The 26,714-nt window shown below is 33.0% G+C and overlaps 1 protein-coding gene across 1 annotated transcript; it reads right to left on the reverse strand.

The window, feature by feature from the left end:
• Window positions 1-17,706: 17,706 nt before the first annotated feature.
• Window positions 17,707-23,231, reverse strand: LOC125200575 (ent-copalyl diphosphate synthase, chloroplastic-like). Its single transcript, XM_048098233.2, has 15 exons — window positions 23,063-23,231; window positions 22,835-22,903; window positions 22,679-22,764; window positions 22,314-22,590; window positions 22,045-22,228; window positions 21,720-21,934; window positions 21,514-21,634; window positions 21,245-21,357; window positions 20,928-21,154; window positions 20,391-20,506; window positions 19,256-19,354; window positions 18,863-19,114; window positions 18,585-18,696; window positions 18,088-18,279; window positions 17,707-17,989 (listed from the first exon to the last, which is right to left on the reverse strand). The coding sequence occupies exons 1-15, from the start codon at window positions 23,133-23,135 to the stop codon at window positions 17,762-17,764; spliced, it is 2,364 nt and encodes a 787-aa protein (XP_047954190.1). The 5' UTR covers window positions 23,136-23,231; the 3' UTR covers window positions 17,707-17,761.
• Window positions 23,232-26,714: the final 3,483 nt, after the last annotated feature.

The following is a 26,714-nucleotide window of genomic DNA, read 5'->3' on the forward strand; positions in this document are numbered from 1 at the left end:
CGTGATACTTTGAATCTCCAATTATTTTCCCAATCCACTTTTTATGAACTAACTACTATGAGTAGGACGTCATAAGTTTGTTTATAATTTCCAAAAGAACTTATATAAATACAATATCATTTCATATGATAGAAATTTAACTTTATAACAATTTATGTAACAATTCATTTAATATACGATTTTAACCTGTTTGTGAATAATTTAGTATTTGTTCCGTTACAAACCAAAAAGTCACAACAAGATCAATTAGTATTGGAAATCCATTAAATACTTGTTTAGCCCAAAAAAAAAAGAGAAAATGGAATTCATTTTAAAACTCATTTTTTAAAAAAATTGCTAAAGTTTAGAACTCGTATTTTTTATAAAAAAAATGCTAATATAAATTAGTCCGACCTACTACACTTGGCATTACTCTTATCCATATATGAATATTATGATATTACTGGTTAGTATTTTTTGTGTATTTATTTGGCTTTTTAGGTATTATTTGTTATATTTCTAGATGCTGGATTATTATTTTTTTAGTACTAAACTATTTAAAATTATAAATAAATTCAGATTAAAACTACACATCGGTTCCGGTTCGAAAACAGAATCAGTCGGTAATAAGCAGGCCTAATCATACATGTATATCGTTGGAATTATTATTATTCTCAAAAATCTATTTATGAAATATATACGTTTTCTAGAGTTATTATTTTGAAAATGTTTAAATTTCAATAAATAAATATTTATATAATCAAGAGAACAAATATTTATAGAATTTGATAATATCAAATGTGTGAATATATTTAATAATATAAGTAAATTAATTTAAAACTATGTTCTTTATTTATAAAATAATATTTTTTTTATTTATCCTCATGACTTATCGAAAGAATATCGTAGGGTTTTAAATCATTAATAACAATTATAAAAACATGGACTAAAAATATATTCTCCGTTCTTAAAAATAAAAACTTTCCATTTTGAAATATGGACTACACAATCACTAACACTAGTTCTACTAGCTTTTTTCTTCCTTTTTCCCACTTTATCCATTTTTTTTTCTTTCTTCTTCTTAAATAAGCAATTTTACATCTTTTCAAAAGTTCTTAATTTATACTCAAACTAAAATTTTAGAATTTCAAACGATTGAAAAAAATATAGACCAATTATGGCCTCTAGTCCACTAGATTTAAAAAATTTACTCGTATATTTTTTTTATAATTAAAAGTTGTGTTTAATTTTTTAGTTTAATTGTAAATTCTAAAATTTTGCATGAATTGAATGTATTTTATTTCTGTCAAAATTCGTGGTATCAAGTATGTAAACCCACATACTCATGGTTAGCAATTTGTTGTGTCCGCGTGCCGTTGGAAATACTCAATCATATCAATACATATCATCTATCTATACATATATAAAAGATGAGTTTTGACCGTCTTTTGAAATATTTGTAATTTTGTCCTTATTTTAAAATATTTATAAATTATGGACCAATTTGAATATTTATGAAATAATTAATTATAATAAAACTGAATTTGTATGGTTTAATAATTAATTTCTTATCAATCAAATGCAAAGTTATGATTTTATAGTCATAGTTTGACAACTTTGCCGTTAGTAATGGGAGGTTGTATGGTTTTAGGCACTAATTTAAATTAAGTGAATTTATTATAATTATTGTACAAATTATAGTATGTATCAATGTATAAGCCGTTACACAATAATTCCATTCATAAAAATTTATTTAATCTAATTTAATTCTGATCAAGACTTTGTAACGTAACTAATTATTAGTGAAATCCAAATAAGTTCATTAGCCTAATTTGAAACTCGCCTATATATATCCAATTAATCTCAATTTGCAAATACCTTTCATCAACACAATTCATCTTAATATATTCCTACGGTGTGAAGAAATAATCAATCATATCTATAGCAGATTGAAGCAAGAATGACACCAATCATGCTGTTTGGAAAATATGTTCACGCTGATGGTAATCTCTCCCGCTCTCCAACTCATGATGACAATACGAGTTCGATGGACGAGACTTCAACTTCAAGGAAGAGAAAGTTAGCAGCGACAACAAGCCCTAATCAACTCAATGGCTTATCAAGGAAGAGAAATATGTCTAATTTGCTACCTTCTTACTCACTTTTTTATTGGCTTTTCCTTTTCCATTGTTGGATTTTTTCTAACAAGATATTGTTTTCCATATGAATATCACATTCCTTAATGAATTTTATAGCCTAGCAATACTCCATCGGTCATCAAAGTGAGATAAGTATGCGATTTTGAGATGACCAAGCCCGATGACAAATCAATTATCATTGGTGGGTGTTCCATGACAAAATGGTAGGGTTATAAAAGACGAGTTTTGTTATTTTTTGTTTGAAGTTCTTATATAGCTGGAGGCAATCAGACACGATGGAGAAGATGACATCGGCATAGGGTGATGAAAATGATGGAGATGATGAACGGAAAAGGAGGCTATTGGAGATAGAGACAAGCAGATAAAAAAGGTTGGGAGAGATTAGAGGTAAGTTGAATGCATATTGGAATAGAAGAGAAGATCGATGTAGATTAATTCTTAATTAGTAGTATAAACTTTTTTATTGATTCCAATCAGTTGGTCATTTTAATTTATTGAGAAATTTTTGCCAAATTTACTAAGAAATTATATTTTTACAAATTTGTTTGATTTTAAAATTTGATTTTATATATTGATGTAATGATTTTTTAGTATATATATTATGCTTTTAGATTTGTATGATGGTATGTTTATCATTTCGATAATTATTTCACGGTGTAAAATAAATACAAGGAAAATTGAATGGATCGTGCAACATACAGGTGTGATACTAGTACATATATAAAAGGCGAGTTTTGGATTGTTTTGAATAACTATTTTGTGCAAAGGATGTAAATATAATTAACTAAAATTATTAAATTAGATAATTGATTATAATCATAATCATATATATTGGGACCAGTGGCGGAGTCAGAAATTTCATCATGGGGGGTTCAAAATTAAACTTAAACAAAATTACTTAAATTAAATTATAATGTTCAAAATGTAAAGTTAAATGCAATCACATCATAACATTTGTCTTCTATTCTTCATCTTCTGAAATTGCTGCATAATAGTTTCATTGGTAACTTTAACAAACACATCATTTTCCATATAAGGAACTAAACAATCATTCAACTGATGAAGAATCAACGGAAGAAAGTTTTTTGAAATAACGATCATATACCTACAAAAATAGTCAACATTGATTATGTTTGCAAAATATAAATCATACACAAAAAAGGATAAAGTTCATCTTATGCTTCACAACTAAAAGAATAAAGAGTAGACAAAATATACAATATGCTCAGATCTAAAATGTTGCTGTCACAAATCAGATAGTGTAAAACTTTACATACACATCAAATTAAGAATAAGGGTTAAAGAATGCCAACACAGAACCGCCGTAGTCATTGAATTACATTAGCTATCTTTTTTCTTCCCATTTGAATTTTATGTGTACCAGTTTAGAGCTTGAATATGATTATTTAGGTCTCAATTTACATAACTATTGCAGCCAAACAAAAAAACAACATATGTAGAAAAATCAATTGAATCATAATTGAGTTTTAAAATATACCTAGTTTTATATAACTAGATTTCAGATTACACTGCAGAAGGAGTAGAACGACGGCAGAAGGAGAAAACTAATTAAGAGGAAACGATTTATGGAGTACTCCCCCCGTCCGCCATTAGGAGTCTCATTTATGGGCAATACGAGTTTTAAGAAATGTTAAGAAAAGTGGGTGGAAAAAAGTTAGTGGAATAAGGGTCTTACTTGTATATATTAGTTTTGAATGAAATGTGAGAGGAATGAGTTAGTGGAAGGTGAGACCCTATTACCAGGTAAAAGTGAACCGGGACTCCTATTCGCAGACGGACTAAAATAGAAAAACGGGACTCCTATGCATAGACGGAGGGAGTATAATTTTGCTGAAATCTATCTTTTATATATATTATAAATTATAATTAATGTGAAATTACTAAAATACTCCTAGGTTTTTTAAAAAATTAGTGGGAGGACCATGGCCCCTCCTGGCCCCACCCTCCCTCCGCCCCTGACTGGGACCGTTATGGTGAGGGAAATTTATTTCTCTAATGATGAGAATTTATTTCTCTAATAAGTAACGTCCAAATAGTGAAATAACTAATACATGCCCATGAATTGAATATATATAAGCAACTCTCATGAATTTAGATATTTAAATAGGATTTTGAGCATTAAACAAATTTTGTAACATGCATGTCTTAATTTTATAATCTATAATGTTTTAATTCCATGACCTCTCATATCCTATTATTATGCCTATAAAAAGCATTGAGTTGTGGATGAATTACACACCAACAAAAGTATTCTCTATTCTCTTTCAAGCTCTCAATATTTTATTGTACATTTTAGGAACATTGTATTGCTCAATTTTTAGAGCCCCATCAAGTTTATCGTGCCTAGCGGATTTGAGATGCAATATACGTTGAAGAAAGTCGTTTCATCTTTAGGGATGATATGTCAATCCGAGAACACTAACCAGTGGCGTATCCAGACTTTTTGGACTGGGGTGCGAATTTTATGTAAAATACTCCCTTCGGACGTCCGATAATAAATGGCACACTTGAATAATGATACAAAATTTTAGGAGATGTTATTTTATGTGTTAAGTGGAGAGAGAAAATAGTATATTTATATTAATATGAAAGAGAACTTAAGAAATGTAACATTTTTATAGGACAAACTAAAAAGAAAAATATGACATATGAAAAAGATAGAATATAACATGTTAAAAATAAAATAATATTTAAAATAACATCTTACAATAATATTCAATTTATAGTCATTTTACAACATAATTAAACTTAGAGTCCTATCACATAAAAAACAGTTAATATAATCATAGAACAAAAGAATAAAAAGTATAACTAATTGAGTTTCTGAATTCATACTAAAGAAAAAATAATTTAATTATAAATAAAATAAAATGAAACTACCGGTATCTAAAATTAAAAATAGAAAAAAAAAAAAACAAAGTCGTACTATTTAAAATGTAAATGAGATAATAAAAAATAATAGTACTATAATACTACCTAATACGTGCAAAACCAACCTAAAACCTGCAAACATAAAACAAAGTACTTAAACAAAACAAAAAAAAAACTAAAACTAAAGTACTTAAACAAAACATAAAAATATTAAACAAAACAAAAAAAAACTAAAACTAAAGTACTTAAACAAAACATAAAAATATAAAACTACGCCAAATGCCATGATGGGGAATCGAACCCGAGGGAATCAAATGCAGAAGTGCTTCGACAACCACCAGAGCACTCAGCTTCTTTGTAGTTGCAGTATAAATACTACAATAATAACCCTTATTTTGGGGGTACAGTTGTACCCCCAAGCTGCATACGCCGCTGACACTAACCGTGCTGTAATTTGTCTTGCGGGAAGATGATTTTTCTCGACTAGACTTAATAGTTCAGTTTATTTTATAATTTTTCATTTCCATTTCATTTATTGTTGTTTTTTTTTCTTTGATTGCAATAGTTAGAGTACCGCATGTATATATGGTTTAAGAATTTTATTCCAATATTTCTTATACAATTCTTGGAGAGGGAGGAATTGTAATATCCTTAACTCGAAACATACATAATATTTATCTTCATCTTTACATTTTATTATTTTTGTATATTTATATTTTCACTGGCGCTATAATTATATTAAGTGGTGTCACAAAAAATAATATTTGATCACTTATGATGAATTAATAAATTCATGTACATATATAAAAGGCGAGTTTTGAATTGTTTTGAATAACTATTTTGTGCAAAGGATATAAATGCAATAAACAAAAACTATTAAATTAGATAATTGATTATAATCATAATCATATATATATTTGGATGATTATGGTGAGGGCAATTTATTTCTCTAATGATGAGAATTTATTTCTCTAGGAAGCAATATCCAAATAGTGAAATAACTAATACATGATCATGAATATGAATATTTATAAGCAACCCGTAAGAATTTAGATATTTAAATAGGATTTTGTGCATTAAACAATTTTTGTAACCTCCATGTCTTAATTTTATAATTCTTAATTTTATAATTTATAATATTTTAATTCCATGATCTCTCATGTCCTACTATTGTGTCTATAAAAAACATTGAGTTATCGATTCATTATTATGAGTTATCGATTCATTATTTTGTTAAAAGTGTGATTTACATTTTTTTAGTAGAGATATAAAGGATTGGTTTAAACATATTTTTCAAAAGTGTCAACACTTGATATACTCTTTTCATCGTTGTCCAAATAATCGTGTTTGCCTTGATTCCATTTCGAATATGTTTAATTTTATGTCTTTAGGTGTAAAAACGAATTTATATTTTAAAATCGTATACTCTTGAGGAGTTTATAATTATTGATTTGTTATAATATAGTATATTTTTATATTTTAAAATCTTATATAGTTATATTATTTCTTATTTTAATTAATCAATTAACAATTTTAAATCGTACGATGAAAAAATATTCATCCGTGCATCGCACGTGGGTTAACACTAGTGTCATTAATGTTTCAGTTATGCACAACAATGATATGCGCATACGAACCGATGATGATATACAATTGCACGTGACCCGTTGCATACTAATCATTCGCGATGTGTGAGACAGTATTCTCACGTTCTTAGCGCACATACGCATTTGAAACTCGTGGTATCAGCGGTGCTGTTGGTTGCTGCCCTATTTCATATGCACCATCTTATCATCTCTGCAAGTTCCCCCCATTATCTCTCGTACGGGTTCCTACTCCGTTCCTCCTCTGCAGATAAAATCTCGTCAGATTAATCGTTGACCAAATTATTGATCATTCGGGATTATGAATTTAGGAGAGTTGTATGTGATGCACTTTTTATTAGCACTAAAAATACCTGCAAGTATACAGAGTAGATCTAGTATAGCTAAAGGTCAGTACCGAGATATCGAACATGAGGAATATAATTACAACTGGCTATTATGTACTAAGCGTCGAATACTATCTAGAGAAACAAGAGAATTTTTGGATTTTTGAAAGTAAAAACAATTAAAAGCAAGTAAACAACTAAATGCAATTAAATCACAACTAAATGCAATTAAATCACAAAGTTAATACTTTGATAGGATGAGTCACCTAGCTTATGCTCATGCGATGCAAACGTTGGTTACTAACATTAAAAGTCCTCACTCTCAATTAACAGTGCCGTTTTAAGAGAAGTTAATTGTAGTGTTTACTAAGTGGACCTAACTCGCCAACCTCCTCTCACGATTATGTAGCAAGTTATATTAGATCATACACGATTGTGTCACTCAATCATGAAGCGTCAAGATTAACTTAGGGAAGAAACAAAGTAAAAACAAAACGGATAATAAATAGAAAAGGAATTGTATAAACCAATAAAAGTTACTAACACATTCAAGGAATCCTATGAATTTAGTTAAACATAATTGAATAAGCTAAAAACATAGATTGAAGTGAAGACAAAATAAACATAAGTGCTAAAGCAAATAAAACCCAAAGGTTGAATCATTGTAGTTCTTTGATGATCTCTTGCTTCTTTCTCCAACCCCTTGCACAATGAAGAACTCTCAAATTTATGCTATGGAATTAATTGGCAAAAAGAAGATATAGATGAAAGATTAGGGTTGGAGGAGGAGCTATGAAAGCTCCCCTTTTTGGGGGCTATAGAAGGATGAATTCTATGAATTAAGTTATGGGGTATATATAGGCTTGAAAAGGATTTAAATTTGGTAAAAAGTTTCCTCCAATAATAGTAAAGATGGAATTTTCGTGTCCCATAGTAGAAGGAAAAGATTTGGTTTCACAAGATAATGTTTCTTTCCTTCTTTAAATTTCCGCCTAGAATTCTGTATTTGACAGCTTTGCGCGACTTTGGTAGAACGGCCATACCTTTCTCCATAGAACTCCGATTGAGATGATCTTGGTACCAACACGAAGCTCTTTCAAAGACGAAGAGAATGAAATGTAGAACGCTCTGATCAGACTTCAGGATCGCTGAAAAATTGAGTTTGAATACAACTGTCGTGCGCCACGTTTTTGTGGCTAGCCGCCGGACAGCTCCAAAACACTCTGGACAGGTTGCGGCAACCGCCGCGTTGGGTCCGGCGGGTTGCGCTTCACTTCCAGCTTCCAAACTTTGTCGTTTTTATGCCCCTTTTTAGCTCTATTTTGCACATTTCTCACAAAACACGTCAAAATACCAAAATTGATAAAATATGCGAATAATGAACATGTAATGCAACTTTGACATGAAAAACAGACCAAATAATGACCTTAAAACAGTGCAAAATCCGAGCGTACCAGTATGCAAAGGGAGTGAAGAATTAGGAAGAGAAATGGAATTTTTATATGTGGAAAATTGATCCCTAGCGGTTAGGGTGGGAATACGAGTATCCGTGGATACTGATAAGGCTAATTTCATGTATTGGTTATATAGTGAAAAGCATCACATTTCTGCTGGGTCTAACATGTTTGATTAAGCCAGGTGTGTGATAAAGCGCTAGATCCAGGAGATACTGGAGGAAACAGTCTAGCGAGGAACAAAGCAGAAATTGATCAAAACTGAACGAAAAGAAGGCTAGAGGAAGGGAGTTAATAGCTGAGGGCAACAAGGTCTATCTATACCTCGCTGGGCCCCACCTCAACGCCCATAAATGGAGGAGTATGCAGCACGAAAAAGAGAAGAAGAGAATATTTTGCTCACACTTAGCTCACACACACACACTTGGAATGGGAATTCGGGATGGTTAAGGGGGTCGTTTTTTTTGAGTTCAGTAGTTCCGACGTAACACCGTCCGCGTGAGGGCGAGGATACAATCGTTTTAATTCCAGTTTGTTGTTTCTTGTTTCGAACTTCACTTTCGGGAGTCGAATCTGCTGTTGATGTTGCTCAATTTCCTATGCATTTCTGTTGGTTTCATTTCCTCTGTTTTGGAGTTGATTTATGTTGAGCTATTTTCTCTGTCGACATGGTGTTTGATCTGGGAGTTTGATTGTTGATCTGTATTTGTTGTTGTTGATCTGTGGAGAATCCAAATCTGTTGTTATGGAGCTGTTTTTGGTTGGAGTTTTGTGTCGGATGCTTGGATCCGGAGTGGATTTAGCATCCGAGTTTTGGATCTGAGCAGGGGAGATAGATTTGTGCATGAATTTCAAGTGTTATGTTCTGTTTCTGTTTGGCTTCGTCTAGTAGCGTAGATTTTTCTGTTATCTTTTCGTATGTCACCTGCTTGTTTTAAATCTGATTGTTTGCTTCTGAATCGCATCCTATTAAGTTTACCGAGTGTTCTTGTGAGTCCGTCGGAGAAGATGAAGTCATTTTTCAGTTGATGCTTTAGTTAGTTATTCTGCAGCTTTTCTTTTCGTCCGTATCTACCTTTTCAGCTTTGGGTCCCACTTGCATTTTAAATTCCCTGGTCTAGGTAAATTAGTTACGAGTCTTTAGATCTAGTGATTGTCTAGTCTTAGTTTTCATGCAATATTCATTTCTGCCTAGATCTAGCTGTTAGCATAGCAGAGTTCATTTCCAAACCTAGTTTAATTTCCTCAACCCAAAAAAAATGCGTGGCAGCAGTCAAACCAAAAATAGTTTCCAGATCTCTATGCATATTCATTACGTATCCATCTCTGTGGGATCGATCCCTACTTCCCTGTGCTAAATTTTAGTATTCGTGGTTGAGGGTTTTGAAGGAGTGTTCTGTGTATCCAACGACCGAGATTCTCCAGTTCCGCGAGTTCCTAGACCCTGCGATCTAGTCGATTCGCTGGATCTAGGAGGCTTGATAATTTTACAAGCACTAGGAAGAGATAAAGCAAACACACTGCACACACACGTTCTTCAGATACCCAATTCGAAAAAACCGGGTATCCAAACCCGAAAATCGTCTAAATGTTTATCCAAAACCCGACCCGATATATTTTCGGGTACTCCAATACCCGCCTCGGGTATCCACATCCCACGTATCTGAGACCCAAATATCCGACTCTTTACATGTGTTAATAACTAATAGTAAAAAAATTCAAAATTTATATATTAATATAAATATAAATATTTAAATTGACTCTTTAATGTTGCATTTATTTTGTAGTATAAAAATATAAAAAAATGGATCACTTTTATTTTAAAGTATATGATTATATTTATGGAGATTGGTTATACAATATGTAAGTAAAATAATAAAAGTTACGCATTTAATTAAATTGTGGAAGCAACCAATAATATAATTCAAAAGTCAAAATAATTAACTAAAATATAAAAGTCACATGAGTTGGTTATGCAATACGTAAAACTTGAGAGTTTGGAGAAGCCGTGACCAAGAGTAAGAGAGATTGACTTATTTATTTATAAATTTAGAAAAAGTTAACCTAGTAAGTTGTAATTAGTAAATAAATTCGCCCACCTCTTGAAGGCAAAATGACTAAACCTAATTTATAAAATGCTTTAAATAATAAATTGGATATTCGGGTAATATCCTATACCCATTCGGGTTACTCAATACCCGATTTATCTTAAATTACAATACCCAATTCCATACCCAATCCCATAAAATTGGATATTGAGTATCCAATACCCGGCGGATATCGGGTCAGGTACCGGTAAACCCAATACCCGAGATATATCCGTATTCCCACCCCTACCCAGCGGTTATAATTATTTGTTGAAAAATGAGAATGGATCAGTATTGACCAACAATCAAGCTGGATCAAGGCTAAGGATTGTGTTGGGCCTCAATAAATGAAATATCATAATAGATTAATTTAAGGGTAAATTGCTTCTAAAATCATGAACTTTCACGATAGTTTGGTATTTCCCGTAAACTTTAAAAGTTGCATAAAAAATCATGAACTTTGTCGGGTTGTGCAAATTTCCCAAACGACCCGACCCGATAATTTTCTGGCATAAACTTATCTTATGTGGCAGCCGGAAGCGTGACTAGGCAGCCGGAACACAAAACTACGTCGTTTTGTGTTTTGTAAATAAAAAAATTAAAAAAAATTAATTTTCGCTGCATCCCTTAAATTAAATAAATATCCCTTAATTATGTCTAAAATTTGCAAACGTAAAACGACGGGGAGATCTCAGGCGGATGCCAATTCAGCTCAGGGGAGAAAATCATCGCTTGGAGATCATCACCATCCTCCCTGATGTGCGTCGGCTCTTTCGTGAGCCACTGTGGGTGGAATTCGACGCTGGAGAGCGTGGCGGTTGGGGGTGCCGGTGGTGGCGATTGCGAAGCTGGTGGAGGATTCGTGGAGGTGTGGAGTGAGGGTTGTGAAGGGGGAGATTGTGGAGGCAGATGAGACCGTGCAGTGCTTAGAGATGGTGATGGACGGTGGAGATGAGAGTAGGGAGATGAGGAAAAACGCTAAGAAATGGAGGGATTTGGCGAGGGAGGCTGTTGACGACGGTGGAAGCTCTCAAATTAATCTTAAGATGTTCGCTGAGCAGAAGAAATTTGATGTTTAATTTCTGATGTTTGGTTAGGTTAGGGGTTTGGGGTTTTTTTATGGTATGTGATGATTTAAAAAATTTAAAATTTAAAATTTAAATCCATGTAATTGTATAGATCAGCGCCCACAACATCATCCACGTCAGACACTTATACACGTCAACACTCTACTTAGCCGGAAAATCCGACTCGGGAAATCGGCACACGCGAGCAAAGTTCATGATTTTTTATGCAACTTTTAAAGTTTACGGGAAATACCAAACTATTGTGAAAGTTCACGATTTTAGAAGCAGTTTACCCTTAATTTAATACCCATTACGTCTACTTTACGAGCCCAATTTCCACATATTGTAAATTGTAAAGTGTTTATCATTATAATTTAATATAAAGATTAAACAAGAAATATACGTTGAAAAAAATAATACATTTAATGTTCCAATTTTTCCATCAATATATTAATTAATTGTTGAATTTAATTTCAATATGTTCTTATATAGTGCTCCATATGCTCCACTATAAGTTACTCATAGTCATTTCTTTTTATCTCTCTTATATCTTATTTTCTATTCAGTCATCTACTTTATTTTCTCTCATACTTAATTTCTTTTCACTTAACTACCCAAATATTATTTTCTCAAATCTCATATATAAAAGAAACGTCTCAATTATAATGAGAGAGGGAGTGTAATTTCAAAGTCATCTAGGATCACTAATCTAACTAGGAATATAATTATTTTTTATGTTTAAGTTTCATTTTACCGTTAAAAATTGGGATTTCATGGCATGTCTTTATTTTACTAATTTTAATTTTAATTTTAATTTTAATATGTTGTTATATAGTGCTCCATTTGCTCCACTATAAGCTACCTGTAATCTTTTTTGGGACGTCCCACCTAAAGTGAGTCACTTTCTTTTTTGAACTCTCTCATATATTATTCTATCTTCAATCATCAACTTTACTATCTCTCATACTTGATTCTCTTTGCACTTAACTACCTAAATATTATTTTCTCAAATCGCGTATCTAAAAGAAACGTCTTAGTTATAGTGGGATAGAGAGTATAATTTCAGAGTCATACTAGGATTCACTAATCTAACTAAGAATATAATTATTTTTTATGTTTAAGTTTCATTTTTCAGTTAAATTGGGATTTCATGGCATGTCTTTATTTTAGTAATAATATACAGAAATCCCCCCGTGCGCCTCATCCTCGTCCAGTAGCTTCCGCACTAGCAATGTTAACTCTTCGAGCTTCTTCAAGGTCATTAAGCGCGTCATCGACTTTCCAAGTGCCTTCAATGGGTTTGGATTCACTTGCTTCGTGGTCTCGGCTCCTATGATCATATTAGTGTTGGTCAACATATATTGTTTTCACAATAGTGGTCACTTTTGTGTTTTGATTTGAAAGAATGATCCTATCAGTTTTCTTGTGCAACACGACACACTAATTTGTATGTCTTGACTAGAGAATTTTTTCCAACAATTGCGATGGATCCGAGATGTATATATCATCTGTTTGACACCTTGGACTTATGTGATAGAAATCTACGAGATTCTAGCCTAAAACTAATTGGTGAAAGAAGGAGAGACCCATGAAGCTTATATAATGGTTTTAGTTCTCTTTTTACACTGATGTGACTAGTTAGTTTTATTTTTATTTTTAGTTTTTGTGACATCCCTAACCCAAAACCTGCATTATTTTGCATACTACCATATTATATTGTCATGACATATTTTATTGTCGCTTATACTACAGAGATATGAGTGTATCATAGAGAATATATTTATGGTTATGATCGACTCACTATAATGGGATATATAAATAATTTTAATTTACGGAAAATTACTAAATAGATGTATATATATAGTGTTATAGTATAAATTAGTACATATATATACACGATAATTATGTAAATGTGTGTGCATGTGTACCATATTGTACTACTAATCATGTACGTGTATATATATATATATTACTATATAGGAAATGATAGTAATCTTAAATTAATATAATATAAATAATGGTAGTAACATAGCTTCAAATATACAAATGTGTTAGTATGTACGTGTTCAGTGTTAACAGTGCCACTAATCTTGCATGACAAAAATGTCGAAGAAATAAACTATACAGGTTGATATTTATTTTATTATTTACCATTAGAGTTATTATTCTTTTTGGTAACCGTCCTTGCATATTTATATATCATGTTTATATATATACACGTAGTCAGTGAGCTTGGAAAAAGGAAGAAGGGAAAAAGGAAAAGAAAGGAAAAGAGGAGAAGGATAATAGTTAGTAGAGGAAGACGAGAGAAATATTAGAAGAAGAAAAGAAATTAGAGTCGGAATCAGGAGCTCAATAAGTTTACCTATCTTAATCAGGCGTGTATAAATCACACTTTAAATTTTACATATTTTATGTGATTGATTGCTATGTGTTAATTTGGAGTGAATATTTGAATTATATGATATGAGACTAAATGGTTATGTGTTAGTTGATATTGATGGTGAAATGTGACGTGGATATGTGATTTGTGTAATGGATATGTTTATCTATAGTATTGGAATTAATTGATGGAATATATGGTTATGTAATTGATGCAATGGATATGTTTGATGTATCATATTGGAATAATTTGAATCATAGGATTAAAGAGGATATGCGACAGTCTTGCTCTGGATCTGATATACAATGGCAAAAGACCTACGGGTCATATACAATGATAATAGACCTACGGGTCAATACAAAGAGCAAAGAGGGACCTTCGTGGAAAGGTCAAATCAAAGAGGGGCCTTCGTGGAAAGGTCAAATCAAAGAGGGACCTTCGTGGAAAGGTCAAATAAATATAAGGGACCTACGGGTCGTATACAATGGAAATCCCAGGAAGATACCAGGCTTGATGTGTCACAGAATAATAAAAAGAAAGGAGAGACATATGCATATGGATATTAAATTGTTTATGATATTTATTACTTCTGGTGATATATGTAGGTGAATGAATGTATTTGATATTTGTATGTGGAATTAAAAGTAAGGTTTATATACACTGAGTTGTGACTCATATAAACCACTAATATTTTTCAGGAACAAGATATCAATGATTCGTGGGTTGATGTGAGTTACAGTTATTATAAGGGTCAGCGGCTGACGCATTTTGACAACTTCTCTTCCTCATCATTTTTGCATGTAAATGATTGTATAGTATATAGAGTGGTGAGAGGGTCTCACTACGGTTTAAAATGTTTTGAAATGTGTATTTGATAAATGTTGGCTTTTGAAATTTTATAATACGTGTGGGATTATTTATTTTAAATTTTGAATTTATTTATAGTAAGTGTATAAGTCATGAGGATTGAGGTGTGACAATTTTAATTGGTAGCATCCCTTCCTCAAACCTTTTAAGGTGAACCTTGGAGGGGCTGGACTTTTTTTTGTGATCTGTTACTGTTGGGGCATTCATTTTTTCGGTTTCAGTTCAGATGTATTGCTAGGTCAGTTAAATTTGATAATCGACTATCCACTCTAAAACCAGTTGATGCTTTATAATGATTTTAGTTCTCTCTTTATATCGTTGTAAGATAATTATATCTTTATTTTTAGTTTCTATTGCCAGCATTATGCTGTGTGTGTAGATAGGAGATTGGTAGGGAAGGTAGAGAGGAATATTAAAGGTGAAGATGATGTGGGTTCCATTTAAAAGATGGATGTTGCAATGTGGCACTACAGAAATGTTAGACAGATATGGTGATGAATGGTGATGAACATATATGTATGGGCAGCAGTCATCAACTGATTCCAAAGAAAGGAAGCCATTCAACATTAGATTTTTCCATTTGGTGGGATCTCTGTTCAAAGTTAGTGCACCTATGTCTCTTCACACATATTCTTTCTTTGGTGCTCAAGTGTCCACGCCCTCTTCTTAACTTCATATCTCTCTCTCTCTCTCTCTCAAGTCTTAACCATGCAAACATGAATGATGAGCCTACCACCTTTTCTGGATCAATTAAGTGTCCCTTCAATCTCCAATTTGAGGTGGTGGTCTAGTGTAAATATATCACCACTTTCGCTTTCAAAATATAGTATTGCAATGCAAGATTTGTTTTACAAAAAGTCGTCCCCACTGCACGTGTGGGATAAGGTATTCTGTTTCAAATCATTTCGATTGAATTGACCCAATTACCGAATCACATTGTTCATTCAAAATAGAAGAAACATTATTAAAACAAATAATGGAAAAGAGATTTGTCAAGAAGAAACATTATTAAAACAAATAATGCAAAAGAGATTTGTCAACCCATTTGTTCAGCAATAATAAATACTCCCTCCGTCCCATTAAATATGCAACATTTGCTTTTCGGCACTGGATTTTATGTAGTGTTGTTTTGTGAGTTAATGAAGAGAGAGTAAAGTAAGAGAGAATAAAAAGTAAAGAGAGTGTTGTTTCCATTTTTAGAAACGTTTCATTTTTAATGGGACAAACTAAAAATAAAAACGTTTCATTTCTAATGGGACAGAGGGAGTATATTTCTGAAAGGAAATGAACTAGAATTATATTAATTTATGAGGCCAAGTGACTTTTTAATTTGCCTGATCATCTACTTGATAATAACTATTTATTCTATATTGTGGTGAATAAGAGAAGTGGGAATTAGCGTGAAAGAAAAGAGAACACAAAAGTCACAATACATATACTCCCTCCGTCCCGCTTAAGATGACACGTTTTCCTATTTAGTTTGTCCCAACTAAAATGACACATTTCCTTTTATGGTAACTTTCTCTCTCCAATTAATACACTCAACCACTTTTTCTCACTTCTATTAAAATATTCATCTATCTTCATCTTTCTACTTTAATACTTACACCCACCTTCTCTCTCCAATTAAACACTTTAACCAATAACTCCTAAAATCCCGTGCCGGCTAAGCAATGTGTCATCTTAGCCGGGACGGAGGGAGTAATACTTAAAGCTTTGCTGAAAGATTTCCTAGCTTTTCTTCTACATAGCAAATTGTGCCGAGATAGTTCCTGCATCGGATTGGGTTGTACGTGGGTCTCGATGGTAGTTGATTCAATCTGCAGGATTCAATCAATCGATGAAAACAACACAAGTAAGGTTTAGTTCCGTTGTGTTTTACATGCTCAACTTGCAATATGATTATGAATCTAGATTTATTATTCTTGTATGCTATTTTCGTTGCGCTCATTAGAGGATTACAAGAATTCCTTACACATTTTAATTAAAACAAGTATTATAATAGATGTAAATAAAACATAAGTAAAATAACAGTCAGTAGTCCTCATATAGAAAACAAACAAATGCTATATTAGATGTAAATAAACATACGGAGTAAGTACACGACATAGTATAACAGTCCATGCCCATTAAATTTTGTTTTGAGTATTATTGATATACTTTTATTTTAATCTAAATTAATGTTCTAGTAATATTTAATGTGATTTAATCACAATTCACAATCCATATCAGTGAAGAGAAAAAAGAAAATTAATGTACATGTGTTCGAAGTTTCGAACTAAGTAGGCGTGATATACAAACTAATGCTTTGTAATTGGAGATATTTTTTTTGTTTGACCACAAGTGTACTGGATCCTTTGTTAGCAGAATCCGACTAATCATACTTGATTGGGTTTACGGATTAAGGCTGAAAGTCTCACAGCGGGTAGTGGGCTTTGTACTTGTGAGTGTGACTACAAGGCCACCACAGCTCCGCGTTGCTAACTGCGCTACACCCATTGGTTGGAGATATTTTTTTATTGCACGATGATGTTGATTGAAATTAGGTAGTTGGCATAACTGTTGATATTCTGTCGGAAACTTAGAACTAGTGATGCAAGAGTGATCCTTTCCACCATTGTACATGCCACGTCAGATTTATCAATATGTCAAAAAGTTGACTCTGGGGTCTTCAACTCTTCATTATTCCAGTACACAAATTATATCACCATTTAATATGTTGAAAAAGATTAGATTTTGTCAAACACGTTACTATGACTACGAATATTATTCTACTACGTGTTCATGTGATTTTGTTCTCCAATTGCGGTCTTTCATTGATATATTTATTTAGAGGGGTCACTACTAACACAGACTAATTGCATGAAATTAAATAATGCTATGATATATGATCACACTCAATTTATTACTATAATATATAATCAATATTTAACACGTACATTGTCATTGTACTCTTTCGAAGAGCACTTTTCCAATATGGAAATTGATAGTTCCTGGATTACAATAAGCTGCATAATAGAAACTTCTAGCAATAACTAAAAAGTTTTGCTTAATTTCGGAATCCAAATCATCTGAGGATTTTGTCACAACTAATTTCACTAATTCTTGCATCTGGGATTCTATCTCCAACGTTGTAAATCCTTCGGCACTAGCTATGCATCCATAGACATTCTGAAACGACATGAAAATATGTCACAAGACTACCCTCAACGTGTGCACTAATGAAATAAAATAATACTCAATGAAAATACAAATAAAAAAAAATGAACCTTTTGATCTTGAAATAGACGAAGCTTATCACAGACACTGACAATAATCTTCAACAACTGATCATATTTCGGGTGCGATGGTAGTAGCTCCTCGGGTCCGCACTTCCCTCTGCCGCTTAAGTTTAGCGTTTGCACCAATAGCTCGGCCCCACTATTCACGCCGCCTTCCCAAGTCTTCATCCACTTGTGCCACTGCATGGTGGCGCCCGAAGTAAAATAATTTAAATTTTACACAATTTAATTAGGCCAATATTTTTTTTAAGAAATTGAGGAAAAAGTACATTTTAACTTTATGAACATGCAAATAATTGAAGTTATCTGACTTCATTCTGTTGCAGCAGGCTGAGTTTTCTATTTAAAGGAAGAGTAAATATTTTTAGATACGTGAATATATATACTGTGGAACATGAACAAGGATAATGGAATTATTAAAAGCAAGAGATAATTGAAGATATAAGAAGTATATTTGTTGAAGTGAATGAGAATGTTGGACGTACTGCATTTTTCAATGGTTGATGAACGTCGCAGCCATTTGCCAACAATATATCCAATGAGAGCTGATTTAGAATTGTGAGTAATGTCCCCACCAAATTTGTTCTTGTTTTGTACCTGTCCAGATAATTTCCATATGTTTTCAATCATTCGAAAGGCCACATTCTAAAATAACAAGTCCCTATAATTATTTGCCTATTTTTGAAAGTTCAATGTTTCTACAATTAATTGACCCTTAATAACACGAATATAAGATTCATATACATTGGGAAGCTCAATTTACCTTCCTCCGTTTGCATACTTGAGGATGCTGCCGTGTTCGAATTCATGGATGAAAACACGTTTTTGTTCAGTAGAGAGTTGGTTGTGGTTGAAATGCGACGTAATAGCTTGCATTAAAATTGCGGTTTTGGCCCATGAGAGACGCTCATTTGATTTTTCTGGCTCAAAAATTGAAGCAGCAGCAACGTAGTATGCGTGTAGAAGACTTTCTTCGCTTAAATCGACCTCTCCAAAACTCAAATTTCGGTACCATCTGCAACCAAATATATTCAAACATTTAATAGATGCCAAATGTATTTTCAGGAGTGTTGTGTCAGGACTAATTGTTTCGTTTCTTGATTTATATATTTAAAAAAACAACAAATCAAGTAGTAATATACTAAGTATATCTTACTTTTGGATGTCTCTCCACTCTTGTTGGTGTAACGCTTGACAATTATTATAGTCCAATTTCGCCAGCTCCAGATACTTGTTATTGTTCACATATGGCATCCTGAAAGTATTTTTTAAAAATTTACTAGTTAAAATTACGCATCTTTTCTAATAAACATTAAAAATTAAGTATATTCCACTAAATCGAGACAAAATGAAAGACAGAAAACCTTGACAGATATACAGAGTATCAACCGGTCATTTAATTAATTAAGCTTTCAACAATACAAAATTACATGTAATGAGACAAATTAAGAGGAATCTCCACGTCTGTTACCATTACGTTATCTATTTATATAAGCTTTCAAAACACAAAATAACATTTCAATATTAAGCAAGTCTTAGTCTTAGAAATTAATATTTTATAAAAGGTGGTGGGCTGAAGAAATCTAATAGTGCCAAAATGAAATTTGTCGCAATCTTTGTGGACAACAAGGTATGTATTATTCTATATCCTAATCCAATGATAAGAATGCCAAAATGCAAGTTGTCTTAGTCTTCTTGCATGGACAACAACGTATGTATTATCCTATTTTAAAAACCATGCATGAGATGCACTCGTAATACATGCATGCAAAAAAGATCAAGACATTTCACGTGTCCTATCTTATTATTTTCAGATTGACACAGGAGTGTGTAGATATCTATATGTTGGTCGTTTCATTCAACGTAGGGTTAACTACCAAATTTATTTTGTATGCTTATGTTTTTGTATTCGGTGGATTATATAAATGTGTCCATGTTCATTACACATAGTTAACTGATCAATGCAATGTATAAGTGTCAACACGATGACATTATCAACATAAATTTAATTGATATTTTAATACAATGTGTGACATTGATATTTAAAATATCAACACAGTTTATTAAAATGTCAACACAAATTGCAGATAGTTAATTGATCAATGCAATGTATTATAAATGTCAACACGATCAACATTGAAATGTCAAAATAAATTCAGTTGATATTTTAATATACTGTGTTGACATTTTTAATACACTGCGTGATGAGTTAGCAAATTAAGAAAAGTTGGCATTATAACGCACCCCTACTCATTCCACGATGTGAGATGTGGGTAAAAGAAAGTGTGTACCTATATAAGGTTTTGCCAATCCAGACATCATCTTCACCACCGTATTGTTCTAGATAAAATCTTGTTTCGACTCGGGCTAGGCTGGCGTACCAGGGAACATCTAGTGCATATCCCACCTAAAACAACAATATTATCAACCTTAAATTTCAATTTATATCATGTATTCAAGCAACAATCCATAAGAAAAGTTATGGAATGAGCTAGGTGGCAATTATTTGCATGATGGTGATAGTATTTTTTTAATGTTTGCTAGATCTACATGTGTATACCATCATTGAACACATACAATATTTCATTAATTTCAAAATTTTATTTTTAGTGCAATTGCTTTTTTAAAGTGAGTATGTGGCCAGTTAGAACAACACCTAAACTAAAAAAGCTTCTCCACTTTTCCGAAAAGTAGAAAAAAGAAACATTATCCATCTCCTCTTTTAAATGGAAAACTTACTATTTCTTTAATTAGCACATTATATGTTTTACTAAGTAGGTTCAAATGTATAATAGTACTATAAGTCAAGAGTGAAGATTGTTTGATACCTCGCCAGGAAGGTCTTTGGTGATGATCCACTTATCCAAGAGCTGATTATTAGCTCTCTTTAGATGCAAGAATTTAGAAGAGAAAGTTGCTGCTTCTTCTAGAATCTTCTCTCCCGGAAAAATCAACTGAGCCGCTCTGTAAAGATTGTACATTCCGGTCACCGCCTGCGTCGACTGCCCCTTGAAGCAGAAAAATTCTCCACCACTCTCAAAATGTTTGAACACATCTGCAATTTATTAAATTCCATATTAGTATTACATTTCCCTTTTTCTATTTAAACAAGAAATAATAATACTACTTTTAAATTTTTAATTACCCGCAGAAACCTCGTATCCATGCAACCTCAGCAACCTGAATCCCATGGCCGTGTCGTCTATGTCCACAACTTCCGAATTCCTTGCCCAACATATCCCTTTTTCTGTCCAATATCTTTAAAAATATTTCCATAATTATTTAATTACTTTTAAGTACTAGTATAGTAAGGATAAATTATAGTACTATTGACAAAGAAAATTTGCATACGCCTAATAAAATACTATTGCACATTTTTTATGGTTAGAGGTAATATAATTAATTTTGTAGTACCTGTAAACATATGCGACACATTTCTCGATCTCTGGCTGAAAATAACGTGAAACTCCAAGTCTTTGCAGCCTGTCTACCGCCCATAGATGCTCGAACAAATCCACGGGGTACACATTTGGAACTAAATAATCATTCAAAAAATTAATAATTTATCAAAAATATTAGTAAAATTTAAAAAAAATAAATTATAAGTAATTGTTAATTACCTCCCCCATTAAATTTGTTGAGGTGTTTGGTCAAATATTTGAGGCAATTATGATCCTTGGTTTGTTGGAGAGCAAAAGCAGTGGAAGAAGGAGAGAAGAGAAAAGAGCCATCTTCACTTTGCAATTTCAAAAGCTTATCCCACATTAGTCCTCCCATTCCTTCTAAGCTATGCAGCAATGTTGTTGGCATTTGGTGCAGTATGTCTCTTGGAATCCTGCAATTAATTATTATTCCCACATACTCCTCTTTTTCAAAATAGAAAAAGCAAACACCCTTTTTCCTATTATTCTCAACACACATCTTTTCACCACAGCATGTGCTTACTTTTTGAGCTTTATCTCTCTTCTCGCATAGATCTCTCTCAACCCTCGCGTATCACTCGGGACATCAATTTGGAGTTCTTGAGCTATTTCAATGAGCGATGGCAGCGCCACCTCGAAGCCTATCGGCATGTGCTCCACGTTCTCCTCCTCGAGCTTATTCACATTCTCCTTAATAAACAAAATCCCTACAAAACATAGTTATTACTCACACGTGGTTCGAATAGAATAGCCCAAATTTCAAACTTTTTTTTTTAAAGATCACGCACGAACCTCTGTCGGTTTTGTCGCGATGCGAATCCCAAAATCTCAAGGCTACGACGCACGCCAGCGTGTTGAGGATCCTGTCGAAGATGGAGAAGGTTCGGGCGTCGCCCCACGACCCGTCGCTCAGCTGGTTCCTCGAGATCCACTCGAGGCTCGCTGGGAAGCGCGGCCGCCCCTCGTCCGCCACCAGCGCCACCCACGCGGTGTCGTAGGGCGAGATGCTGATCTCGCCGTCGCCCATCGAGCTAAGCATCGACCGCACCGCGTTAACTAGCTCGCCGATCTTATCCAAAATGGGAAAAAAAAAAATTGGAAAAGTGAAGAGAAATATTAGTTGGTAAATATTTAAGGATATGAACAGGACTAAGCACCTTTGTGGAATCTTTTTCTGCGTCATATTCCACAATCTCGTGCCACTTTATCACTGGCAAACCATTCTGAATCACATCTATGAAGTCTGCAAAAATTGAAAGTGATTAATTTTTTTTATTTTTTTTTCAGATAAGAGAGAGTTTGAGCTTTCGTACGAGGTCTGGAGATGGCATTGCATTGCAGAGGAGAAGTGGGAGTTAGTGGTCTCAAAAGTTGGAAACAGGCTGCAATAAATAAAAAGGAATTTTGTTAGTGTCCAAATTGTAAGAGAACAAAATCTATCAGTAATCCAAGAATCCTGATTTTTTTTAAAAATAAAAAAGCGGATAAATTGATAATAACTCTTTTAACTAGTTACGGAAAGCGGATAAACTGATAATCACCGGCGGAGGAGGGAGAGAAGGCGGCCGTGGAGGCGGACGGGTGGAAGGTGACCGGATTGGAGGCGATGGACATGATTGGAAATGGTTAGTATTTGGTTTGTAGAGAGGTGAATAGAAATGGATTTGAGAGAGAGGGATTTGTTTAAATAGAGAGATGGAAAGGAAATGGACAGAAATGAATTCCCAAGAGATTCCCGCGAATGGGTGCATGGAATCATCTAAAGGGTAAGCCATTTCGCATATCATTTTCATTTTCAATTTTTTAAATTACGGATTATAGATACATACATTCAATTGGCCCCAAATTGATTTTGTTACAACCAAACTTCCAATTATAAATTGAACGTTTTGCACTTACGTGCAACTACTCATATGATTTAAATGTGTGACCAAATGTTTTGTTGGGTTGGGTATATCAACATTTGACGTATTCGTGAAATTACAATCTTCTAGTGTTAGATTATTTTGATGAGTTTTATAGTTAATTGACACAATGGATCCAAATTAATGTAAGGTGAAATCAAGCATAATTGTGAATGGAGTAGAATTAATCTAACTAGCTCTGTTCCATTTCAATAGAGCATTTGATTTTTCAACCATAATAGGTATGAATGTACTTGAAAAAAATTAATCAATGCAAAAGTTATCGTTATACTTTATTTCATGTCTCACCGAAAACGTTCTTAAAAGATTATTAAATATAGTATACACTCTATAGAATGAATGTAAATATAAATAAGATGTAGTAGTACTATTTTCTTATTTGCATTTTCCCTTTTGTCGAGTTCTTATATTAGATTGGATCATAATTGGATTCTTGGAGTTTGCACCATATTATTCATATGGAATAATTTCACTGCTCTTTTCTAGTCATGGAGTGTGGATTTGTATTGCAATTTTTCATAATATTCATATGGAATAATTTCACTGCTCTTTTCTAGTCAAGGAGTTTGGATTTGTATTGCAATTTTTCATAATATTCATATAGAATAATTTCGTTGCTCTTTTCTAGTCAAGGAGTTTGGATTTGTAGTGCACTTTTTCATAATATTCATATGGAATAATTTTCGCTGCTCTTTTCTATTCAAGGAGTTTGGATTTGTATTGCAATTTTCCATAATATTCATATGGAATAATTTTCGCTGCTCTTTTCTATTCAAGGAGTTTGGATTTGTACTGCAATTTTCCATAATATTCATATGGAATAATTTTCGTTCCTTTTTTCCATTCAAGGAGTTTGGATTTGTATTGCAATTTTCCATAATATTCATTATGGAATAATTTTCGCTGCTCTTTCTATTAAAGGAGTTTGGATTTGTATTGCAATTCTCCATAATATTAATATGGAATAATTTTCGCTGCTCTTTCTATTCAAGGAGTTTGGATTTGTAATGCAATTTTCCATAATATTAATATGGAATAATTTTCGCTGCTCTTTCTATTCAATGAGTTTGGATTTGTATTGCAATTTTCCATAATATTAATATGGAATAATTTTTGATGCTCTATCCATTCCAAAATATATGTCCCACTTTGCTCCAACACAAATTCTAAGAAATATAAAATAAAATGTATTGAAAAATTGATGGTTATGAGTCCTACTTTTACACTTCTATGTTAGTATTATACTCCCTCCACACGACATTAAACGTCACACTTTAATCCGACTCGAGTTTTAAAAAATGTATGAAGTGGGTTAAAAAAAATTGTGAAATATGAATTCTACTTTTATAAACTCCATCCGTCCCATAAATATATGGACAATTGATATGGCATCAGAATTAAGACAAATGGTAACATAAGAGAGATGAGAAGTGTAATTAAAGTAGTGTTAGTAGATAGTAGAACCCACATTCATAGTAGTATTGAATGGTAGCGTAAGTTGTAAATAAGTTGATGAATAGGGGTATTGGGGTAATAAATTGGGATAACTTTCCAAAAAATGAAAATAATAAATGTGACGAGACATTTAATTTCGAAAAATTAAATGCAATAGCGACAATCTATTTTCGGAGTAGATGAGCGTGGTATATTCATTTTCTCTAAACCGAGAATCGGTTTAGAGAAATTATGAATTAAAGTTTGTCACAGTTGTGAGCTATAAAGGAGCTATGAGATAAAACCAAAGGATTAATTAAAAAAATTAATTGTCCCACGTTGGTGGAGAGAACCTTATTAAACATGTATTTAATAAGATGAATTATTACGTGTAATAATTATAGTGGACTAAGATGGGCAGTAGAGCCCACGTGTGCACGATGCCTCGTCACGAACCGCGCTCCGTGCATCATGTCCTATGACCCGTGCTCAATGCACCGTGTCACGTGACCTATGCCCCGCGCCTCGTCTGTCGGGTGCCATGTGTCAAAAGGTCGACAATGGACCCGACGCACAACGAGTGCTAAAAGGTCTACGACGGACCCAAACACATAGCGGGTCCCAAATGGTCCACGATGGACCCCGACTCATAGCGAGTGACAAAAGGTCCCCGACGCATCGAGTGCCAAAAGGTCCACGATGAATCCCAAAGTGTATTGTGGGATTAGAGAAATTACTAAACCTCAATTTAGGCCATCATTAACATGGGAGGGGGTGTAATACCGCTCGGCAGGGTGCGACGACCGTTGTAGGGTGGGGCGTTGGTGAGGTTCCGGATAAGGGAAGGTGGCATCGAGTGGGGTTCGCGGTGCAAGCCAGATTGCGACCGCACCGCCAGGTGGGGTGGGGTGAGCTCTAGACTGGATAAGGGAAAATTAGTTATTTTAACTTTATTATTTATGTACCGCACCATACACTACATAATTTCAATTACCTTTTTCAATGACTCTCTTACTTTACCAATTGCACATTAAAGTATGTGTCAACCCAAATAACCTATTTCCATGTGACGGTAGAAGTATTAGATTGGAATTGATAAGATTGTAACTAATGTCCCTAAAAAGGTAAACATACTAGTAAGAGCATTTTAAGGATCTTAGAAACTATTTGGATTTGTAATCTATTTTCTCCACCGTACGAGAGGAAGCTTAAAGCAGTGTAATGATTCTTTCTAGTGACCTTGAAGTCGATAATTGAATAAATTAACTATTAATTGATAAACTGAAGTAATGAGTTATATCCTTGAAAATCCCTTCTTTGACTGATTTTTCTTTAATTGTATAGTTGTAGTTAGTTTTAGTGCTAATGTATTTTGAGTTTTTTGTGCACGTGCATGTATTGTGTGCAATGTATGTGTGTGTGAGAGAGAGTATGTGTGTGGTATGTGTGTAGTACATATGTGTATGTGTGTACAATGTGGTGTGTGTTTTTCTGTGCATTGTGTATTGTGTATAAGGGTGTGCATTTGGGTTTCGGTTCGGTTTTTCGCCCAAATCGAATCGAACCCGAAAAACCGAATTTAGGCTAAAATTGAAATCGAATCGAACCAAAAAACCAAAAACTAAAAAACCGAAAACCAAACTTAAAAAACCGAACCGAATCGAAAAAACCGAAATTTTAAAACAAAACCAAAAAACCGAAAAAATAGTAGTATATATTAATATATATAATTTATTTTATTTTATATACCATAATAGAATATAAATATATATAATATAAAATTAATAGAATATATATAATACTTATTCTATAAAAATATATTAAAAGAATATAT

Source organism: Salvia hispanica, chromosome 2 (assembly GCF_029641045.1).
Source record: "Salvia hispanica isolate PSC_SH4W2 chromosome 2, Shi_PSC_v1, whole genome shotgun sequence".
NCBI lineage: Eukaryota > Viridiplantae > Streptophyta > Magnoliopsida > Lamiales > Lamiaceae > Salvia > Salvia hispanica.